The sequence below is a fragment of the Papio anubis genome, chromosome 8, assembly GCF_008728515.1.
Source record: "Papio anubis isolate 15944 chromosome 8, Panubis1.0, whole genome shotgun sequence".
In the NCBI taxonomy this organism is placed as follows: domain Eukaryota; kingdom Metazoa; phylum Chordata; class Mammalia; order Primates; family Cercopithecidae; genus Papio; species Papio anubis.
This window is the reverse complement of record NC_044983.1, coordinates 14,277,092-14,287,081: the sequence shown is the minus strand read 5'-3', so window position 1 is coordinate 14,287,081 and position 9,990 is coordinate 14,277,092. Positions and strand designations below refer to the sequence as shown.

The 9,990-nt window shown below is 35.1% G+C and overlaps 1 protein-coding gene across 5 annotated transcripts in view; it reads left to right on the top strand.

Annotated features, from left to right (window-relative positions):
• The first annotated feature begins 751 nt into the window (after nt 1–751).
• The window catches only part of MSR1 (macrophage scavenger receptor 1), an 85,194-nt gene continuing 75,955 nt past the window's right edge, over nt 752–9,990 (top strand). Inside the window, exons 1-3 of one of the 5 annotated variants that reach the window (XM_009212557.3) lie at nt 752–979; nt 7,815–7,885; nt 9,219–9,291. In XM_009212557.3, the coding sequence (XP_009210821.2) occupies nt 7,867–7,885; nt 9,219–9,291 (92 nt within the window). In that variant the 5' untranslated portion in view covers nt 752–979; nt 7,815–7,866. The remainder of the gene's footprint in view (nt 980–7,814; nt 7,886–9,218; nt 9,292–9,990) is intronic. The other 4 variants (XM_009212561.4, XM_009212558.3, XM_003902456.4 and 1 more) reach the window with 4 other exon arrangements.

Genomic DNA, 9,990 nt, shown 5'->3' with positions numbered 1-9,990 from the left:
GATGGAGTCTCACTCACTCTGTTGCCCAGGCTGGCGTGCAGTGGTGTGATCTCTGTTCACTGCAACCTCCACCTCCTGGGTTCAAGCAATTCTTCGGCCTCAGCCTCCTGAGTAGCTAGGATTACAGGTGCATGCCACCATGCCTGGCTAATTTTTGTATTTTTAGTAGAGATGGGTTTCACTATGTTGGCCAGGCTGGTCTAGAACTCCTAACCTCAAGTGATCCAGCCATGTCGGCCATCCAAAGTGCTGGGATTACAGGCGTGAGCCACCACACCCGGCCAAACATGGAGTCTTTACTCAACATTATAGTAACATGAAAGGGGAGATCATGAGAATTAATGAATGTTTTAGAAGGCGTGGATTACTTATAAAAAAGGAAAGACCAGGCCGGGCGCAGTGACTCACGCCTGTAATCCTAGCACTTTGGGAGGCTGAGGCGGGTAGATCACGAGGTAAGAGGATCAAGACCATCCTGACCAACATGGCTAAACCCCATCTCTACTAAAATACAAAAAATTAGCTGTGCGTGGTGGCACATGCCTGTAGAACCTGGGAGGCGGAGGTTGCATTGAGCTGAGATCGAGCCACTGCACTCCAGCCTGGCGACAGAGCAAGATTCCGTCTCCAAAAAAATAAAAAAATAAAAAAAAAGAAAGCTCAATCTGCCATAACTTATGTGCTTGTTTCAACAACCCTTGTTTCTTTTTCTTTTCACTTCTCTTTTTTTTTTTTTTTTTTTTTTTTTAAGCGGCCTAAATGGGGTGAAGAGTGAGTTATCTGACAAATTTAGATTTTGCAAACCTGTGCATTGATGAGAGTGCTATTGAAACACATTAACAAAGATTTTCAACACACGAATGTGTCATTTCCTTTCTTCATGTACCAGATGCTGAAATACTACGAGATAAAGATTTTAGGTTTCAGTTGTAAAGAGAGAAAAGTGGATAAATCAGTGCTGCTTTCTTTAGGACCAAAGGTAAAAAAAAGGCTTATTTTAACGTTTTTTTCCAGAATTGTTTCTATTGATTGTTATGTGTCTGCTCTATGTGTGTATGTATATGTGTGTGATATATATTTCTGTGTGTGTGTATATATATATATGATGAATGATTTCTAGTAGAATGCTTTATTCTATCAGCAGTAATTTGGTTTTTTGTGTTTTTTTTGAGATAATCAAAAAATAGAGATTTCTGCTAAATTTTCCGTGAGTGAAAAACATATGTGTTCACAAATACACATGAAATACACTAAATACTTTGTAGTTTGAACTGTCAAGGTGTTTTTTTTCCCATATAATTAAGCATATTTTGTTTAAAATATTGACTTTATTCAAAGTATAATTTGATATATTTCAGATATTCTCCTTTCATAACTTTTCATGGAACATGTTTGGCTTTTTAATGCCTTTTATTATCTTTCCTTGATTATATAGCAAATATTGGCTGGGTATCTACTATATGCACTTCATTGAACTAGATGTGGGGAAAGGATACAAAAAATAAAATATAGTTCTTTTTGTGTTCAGGAATCTTATGATTTAAAACATCCCCAACTAGGCATAATGTAATTTGAGCACCTTAAGTAATATGAAAGAGCTATAGATAATTACTATGAAAATATAGGCGAGGCCAAAATTACTTCTATGGGAAAAAATCTATCAGAAATAAATCTTCATGGAGATGCTAGAAATCCTATTAATCTTGAAGAATAAGTAAGATTCACACAGCATACAATGGGAGGTTGGCGTTTGCATTGACCAGGTAAATATAGTTATAGAAAAACCATAGAACTGAGATTATGAATATTTTATGCAGTGATTAGCAGTTTTCTGCAGTGGGTAAGAGCTGATCTTCTAGGAGTAGACTGCCTGTGTTCAAATGCCAGCTCCCCCGCTCCCTAGCCGCGTAACATTGACTAGTTACTTACACATTTCAAGTCTTAGTTCCCTACCCTGTAAAATGGAGAAAATACTACTGTGTACCTCATGAACACACTGTGAGAACAAAATAAGAAAAGCTCATATTTTTTTTAAAACGGCATTTTAAAATAACAGTGATTCATATATTGATGGTTTTTTGTGTATCAGGCAATTTACAAAAATATTTTTAATGCTCACAATAATTCTTTAAACTTATATTGTGATCATATTTTACATATCTAAAGAAACTTCAGTTCAAATAAGTTAAAATATTTGCCTAAGGTCACACAGCTAAATGATGTCACAGTCAATACTCAAATCTAGATTTCAGATTCAAAAGTTGGTGCTCTTTCTTCTTTGCTACCAAGGATGAATATCAGTGACCTCAGGCGCAATATAAATATTTCCATTTCTTACTAAAATCCTTCTTACACACAGGTTCCTTAAGCTGTTCCTTAAGCATAAAACTGTTAGTTTCACAAATAATCTTAACTTAATTTCCATGTTATATACACATTCAACTGCTGTTACAAAACTCAAAGTTTTTATTTTATATAATAAAGAGGATCACAAGGTTATTATTTATTCCAAATCTTGAAGATAAAGTTGACCTTAAGAATATGATGAAAAAACTAAATAGGGAAAAATCTTGGAAAAATGAATACATGTCAAGTATGAAAAGACAGATGGTAAATATGTATTAAATATAAAGAACTTATTCACATGCACAGCTAAAAGCAACCTGTGGGGATGTGTAAGCAGTGAATATGAATAGATAATAACCCAAGAAGAAAAATATATGACAAACAATTACAGTGAAGTATCTCTCTTAACATTAATAATACAAAATAAAAATGAAAACCACTTTTAGTATTATTTAACTCTTATCACAATCTAAATGATTCTAAAATAAGCTTTATTATTCAATGGTAGTGAATTTTGCTTGAAACTGCCATATTCATATATAAGTCTGGAATATTTATAAATTTATGCAATCTTTTTAAAGATCACTAAGACAGTAGAGCCCAAGAAGTTCAAAATAGTTTTCCTTTCACCTTTGAGTTTCACATATGGTGAATTATCCTAAAGAAATGTTTTAAAAGAAGACTAAATTATGAAAGTGACCAGGTGTGGTGGCTCACGCCTGTAATCCCAGCACTTTTGGAGGCCGAGGCGGGTGGATCACCTGATGAACATGGTGAAAAATACAAAAATCAGCTGGGCATGGTGGCAAATGCCTATAATCCCAGCTACTCGGGAGGCTGAGGCAGGACAATCACTTGAACCCAGGAGACAGGGGATTCATTGAGCTGAGATCGCACCATTAAACTCTAGTCTGGGTGACAAAGCGAGAATCCATCTGAAAAAAAAAAAAAAGGAAATATTTATAACATCATTATTTGTATCAGTGAAGCATTGCCACCTGACAAAAGGAAAAAAAAGTTTAAAAGAAAAAAATTATATTTTAGAAAAATGACTATATAAATAAGATTATATATATACACATACACATATATACACACACACACACACACACATATATATATGTTGAATTACTATGTAGCAAAGACTTGGAACCAGCCCAAATGTCCCTCAGTGATTGAATAAAGAAAATGTGGCACATATACATCATGGAATACTATGCAGCCATAAAAAAAGATGAGCTCATGTTCTTTGCAGGGACATGGATGACGCCGGAAACCATCATTCTCGGCAAACTAACACAGGAACAGAAAAACAAACACTGCATGTTCTCACTCATAAGTGAGAGTTGAACAATGAGAACACATGGACACAGGGAGGGGAGCATCACACACCGGGGCCTGTCAGTGGGTGGGAGGCAAGGGGAGAGATAACATTAGGACAAATACCGAATGCATGCGGGGCTTAAAACCTGGATGATGGGCTGATGGGTGCAGCAAACCACCATGGCACATGTATACCAGTGTAGCAAACCTGCACAATCTGCACGTGTATCCCAGAACTTAAAGAATAATAAAAAAATTTCAAGTTTGAAAAATTCATTTGAAATATTAAAATAATGTGATGATTTTAAGGAAAATGCATAATACCAAATGAACTATGTTACATGTGTACATATATCCAAAGACTTCAGTTTCATTTAAAAAATTAAGGGTTTTTTTTCCTTTATTAGGGTGATGAGGTGACAGAAATTTTATCCTAACATATCTATAATATTATGATAATGTTTTATAAGAAAAACAAGAAAAAGTAAGTGTATGGTTCCAAACAAATTAACCTTGAAGTTCTTTCATTATGAATTTCCTGTAAACTTTTCATCCACTTGATAAAAAGCTGATATTACAGAAACGTGTTTCACTTCTCATGAGCACGTGCTTTTAATAGATTACACAAACGCAAAGGATTTCACAATCCTTTATCAGTACATTGACATTTAATAGGAAAAGTCACTTTATGTGAAGCTACTGTTTTTCCTAACTTTGGAACTGATATGAAAAGGCACACGTGGACAGTGTGAGTCGTTCACTGCCTGCTAATGAAGGCTCATGCATGTATGTATGTTCAGGTTACTAAAAAATTACAATGATTATAGCCAGAGTAAGGAGCTGAAATAATCTGGTAATTTTAATAATAAATGTTTTTGAAGCAAAGTGGCTTCACTGAGGGTAATATTTTTTGTTTCAGTTTGCTAGTTACATGCAGTGCAGAGAGAAATATTTTATTTTCCAATGTGTAACAGAAGAATTTTTAAAATTCCCACTTTAGTGAACCACAAAGTTTTCTTGAGGCATAACCCAAGATATAAAATCCAGTCATCTTGAAAAAGATCCTGCCTTTCATTTCATTTATTAATGTAATTTTAAATACTGCATTATGTATGTAATGAGCACCTTCAGGAACTCTCTGATTCCTGAACCAAAGAGATCAAAACTCCATATCATGGATCTGGCTTGGATGAGAGAAGACACATGATAGATAAGACAAATAAGGAAAATATGTTTTGGGGGAAAGAAAATGAAGCCAGGATAGGGAAGACAAGGCCCCAAGGGGTTGTAGGTTGAAACTGGATGTTCAGGAACAGTCTGCTTCCTTACTTGCTTTTTCTTTCTTCTTTCTTTTTTTCTTTTCTTTTTTTTTTTTTTTTGAGACAGAGTTTTATTCTTGTTGCCCAGGCTGGAATGCAGTGGCCTGATGTTGGCTCACTGCTACCTCTGCCTCCAAGGTTCAAGCGATTCTTCTGTCTCAGCCTCCTGAGTGGCTGGTATTACAGGTGCCCACCACCAGACTCAGCTAATTTTTTGTATTTTTAGTAGAGACGGGGTTTCATCATGTTGGCCAGGATGATTTCAAACTCCTGACTTCAGGTGATCCACCCACCTCGGCCTCCCAAAGTGCAGAGATTACAGGTGGTCTGTTTTATTGAGTCAGACTTTAGTGAAGGCCTGAGTGAGACAAGAAGGCATTCACGGGCTTTGAGCATGGGAGTGACTCAACCTGCCTTACTTTTTAAGAGGATTCTTTTGGAAACTGTGCGGAGAATTAATTCAAGAGTATAAGAATGAAAGTCAGGGTGCTATTAACATCAACGCTCAATAGCTCATGCCTATAATCCCAGAAATTTGGGAGGCTGAGGTGGGAAGATTGCTTGAGGCTAAAGAGTTTGAGATCAGCCTAGGCAACATAGCAAGACTGCATCTCTAGAAAAAAAATAAACAGGTAACTGAGCATGGTGTCATGCACCTGTAGACCCAGCTACTCAGGAGGCTGAGGCAGAAGAATCACTTGAACCCAGAAGGTCAAGGTTGCAGTGATGTGATCACATGGCTGCACTGCAGCCTGGGCACGAGAGCAAGACCTTATCTCAAACAAAAAAAAATTGTCACGGTGAAAAGAGTGATGGGACTTGGACAGGATGCTAGCAAGGAAGTGACAAGAAGCCCTCAGTTTCTGCATAGTATTTGAAAACAAAGCAACAGGATCGGATGAGAGATGGGAAGTAGTGGATGAGAAAAGTCGAGGAACAAGGAAGACCTCTAGGTTTGGACCATGTTAGAATTTTAAGCAGAGATGTTCTTAGGCAGTGGCATATATGGGTCTGGAATTGAGAGGCGAGGTATGGGCAAGAGATAAAGATCTAAGAGTCATCAGTCTTCCAGATTATATTTAAAGCAAAGAGGCTAGTGAGATCACCAAGGGAGTGAAAATAGAAAGAGAGAAAACAGAACAGAAACTGGGCCCTCGCTCACTCTGCTATTGAGATACTGGGGAGAAGAGGAGGAATATCCAGAAATAAATAAAACTCCCCTGGATGTGCTATCTCAGTGCAATCGTCAGTATCTCTCTTCTCAACAGAAAACCATGAGCATGAACAACTTTCATTTATGCATTCAGGGACTTTCATTTTTATACATTTACTGCTGCCAATCTTGCAAGGTTTTATTTCTGCTTCTACCACACAGGAAAAAACAACTTAAATTCTATGTGGCAGGTTATGGATTTCTTGCAGGACACGAACTTCTTTGTTCTTTTCCATGACACTGACTGCTTCTTGTTTTTCTCCTGCAATGTCAAAAAGTTCTTCCTTGTCTTTTGTACTGAGTCTTCTTCCTCTACTCACCCATTGAATATCATGTTTTTCAAGTTTATGTCTCTGGTGTTTTTTTTCTGAAAAAAAGGTATCTTCTACTGTTTGATTTTTTCCTCCTATTATTTGTTAAAGTGCTATGGTTTAGATGCTATTAATTTGTCCTCTCTTTTAATGCCCTGGGATTTTCCTCCTAATTGTCTGCACCATTGCTGCTACCCAAGATGCCTGGCTGGGGTAGATAAAAATAAGCTGAAGTCCAAAAATTGGAATAGAATGGAAGGAATGGATCCAAGGAAATCAGGAGTTTTTGTGCAATCAGATGTGGGTCTTATACATGAGAATGTTCTAGAAAATAAGCTCTGGCTTCAGATTTGAGTGACTGTGCTTTGCTGGCATATGCCTAACTGTATCATGTATTCTCCACTACATAGTAAGTAAATAATAATAGTACGTGGGTATCATAATAAATAGATGATGTAAATGGATGATATACCCACAATGAAAATCCTGGAAAAATAAAAGGTAGGCTGCTATAGAAAATCCACCTTGTAGCTGGTTGTATTATGTAAAACAAAAGCTGATTCTGAGACTGAGATCTGTGTTGGCTCTATTCGCTCGATCAGCACACAGGCAGTAGTTCAAGCCATGGAAGCAGATGAGATTCTTGGAGAGACTGTACAGACTAAGAAAAAAGGCAGTAACAACAGAAAATGCCACAAATCCTATGACTGCAGTATCTCTGATGAACATGATCTTTTTTTTTTCTGGAAAACATATATACCAACATTTCATGCAGTTCATGATAAACCAATCGCTTTTGAACGCTGGCCCCAGAAAGCAAACAGGCTTCCCATGGTGCACAATTGTAGCGGTAGGGAATATTGTTCATTCCTCATTCCGCCGAGTATGCTTTAGTGCGCACCTCCCTTCTGGTCCACTACACTTGTCAGGGACATTTTATAGACCAAATATTGTCAGTTAGTCTAAACCGCTCATAGACATTCACTAGAGAGTTTTCCTTTTTCAGAGTTTAAATAAATCTTCCCAGGTTAACCACAGTTTAAAATACAGTAGTCCACAAAATGTTTATTATCACCTCTGTATGCTAAAAAAAGATAAACCAAAGGTTAGAGACTTAAAGAAAAACAAAATCAAGCTTCATCTGTAGTTCAAAGTGAAAGGGAGAAAAGCAAAATGTTTAATAAACAATATATATTGTGTCACTAATAATATTAATCCAGGTCACTACTGCCAAAGCAAAGAATACTTTTTTTTTTAAACTTCATTTGTATAGATAGTGATTCAGTGTTATATTTTGGGTAGGTCGTGAAAGCCAGATCAATTTATGTGATCAGAAAAATAAAGGAAGAAATTGATGAGTCAGATGCTACCAGGTACTTGCCTCTCCAGCCTCTTCTTTTTGAACCTCCTTTGTACCTGTCTGGAGAAAAAGAATAAAGAGTGTACTACCAACCTAACCAAGGTTATTATAGTCTGGTTGTTTAAAATACCATTTTTTTCTCCTTTTGTCTTTTTCCCACTTTCCAAGGTACTCAAGAAAATTGAACAGATGTAATAGATCAAATTAAAACACTTTATTTCCTGAAAGCCTTTTTTGTCTATTGTGATGTGCACTATCCCTCTCCTTTCATGGGAGAGACAGGAAGTTACCTGAATCTAGGCTGAAAAGGTTATGTGAAAAGAAAGTATAATAAAAGGGACACTTGGCTTTTTAAATCTTTGTTTTCTGTTAACCTAGGTAAGGCATATTAGAAACAAATATGTAAAGGAGAAAACTAAAAGGTGTCTTTATGAAAAATTAAAACTGCTTGCAGTTCCATGTTGTTCATACCTTCATGCTTTTTAACATGATATTTTCCATCCTGGAATGACCGTACCCCAGATTCTGCTCATTGTCAAAACCCTGATTCATTGTCATCTTTTCTGTATTCCTACCTTGATTACCCACTTCCCCAAAAGAGGTAATCACTCCCTTTTGTACTATGCCTGTGCCTTATATATATATAAAAATATATAATAATTATGTTATTATATTAAATATATATTATATAATAATATAAATATATTATATGATATGTTGCCAATTATATGATATATAAAATATATATAATATATTTGCCAATATATACTATATTAACATAATATAAATTACATATAATTATACATATTATGTATTTATATTATATAATATATAATTGGCAAATATATAGTATTATATATAATGTAACTGGCAAATACATAATATATGTTATATTAATAAATAATATATTTACTATAGCATATATTTTATAACATTTATGTATTATATATTTGTGAATTATATAATATATTGTATATTAACATATATAATATATAATATATATAATATATAATATATATTATATAATATATAATTTATATATAAATATGTATTATATGTTATAAATGTAATTATATATAATGAATATTTATATAGTTATTCATATATTTATATATTCTATTTATTCAGTATGTTGTATTTATTCAGTATATTCAATATTCAGTATATTCTATGTTCCGGGTTGCTTTAGACTCTAGTGACATAATGTGGACAAAATCAGACATGGTCCCTACTCATTCAGAGTTCACAGTGTAAAGATATTTATCAGATCCTAAGGCTTCAGCTTTTTTCACAAACGTTATTACCTGGTAGATAGAATAATCTGAGATGTTTCTTTTGCATTTCAGTAAAAATGGAGCCAGAATATCTCAAATGCGAGGATCAAAGCCATAATCAAACACGTGGAGAAGGGGCCAGTAGGTAACCTAAAAGGAAACCATTTCTGGTTATAGACACGCACTAAGTAATAATGTTTCAGTCAACACAGGACCATATATATGATGGTGGCCCCATAAGATTATAATGGAGCTGAAAAATCCTATCACCTATTGACCTCAAAGCTGTTCTAAGGGAATAGCACATTGCATTACTCACATATTTGTGGTGATGCTGATGTAAACAAGCCTACTGCTCTGCCAGTCATTTAAAAGTATAGCACCTACAGTTACGTAAGTATGTAATACTTGATAACAAATGTTAATGGTTTATGTATTTACCACATTACACTTTTTAATCATTATTTTAGTGTGCACTCTTCCTACTTATAAAAAAAGATTCAACCGTAAAACAGCCTCAGGCAGGTCCTTTAGGAGGTCTTCTAGAAGAACACATTGATATCATAGGAGATGACAGCTCCATGCCTGTTATTGTTTCTGAAGATCTTTCAGTGGGAGAAGATATGGAGGGAAAGACAGTGTCATTGATGAGCCTGACCTTGTGTAGGCCTAGGCTAATGTGTGTGTTTGTGTCTTAGTTATCAACAAAAAAAGTTAAAGAAGTAGAAACATTAAAAAAATAAAGGTTAAAATAGCTTATAGGATAAAGCAGTTTAGAAAGAAACTATTTGTGTACAGCTGTACAATTTATGGTTTAAGCTAAGTGTTATTACAAAAGAGTCAA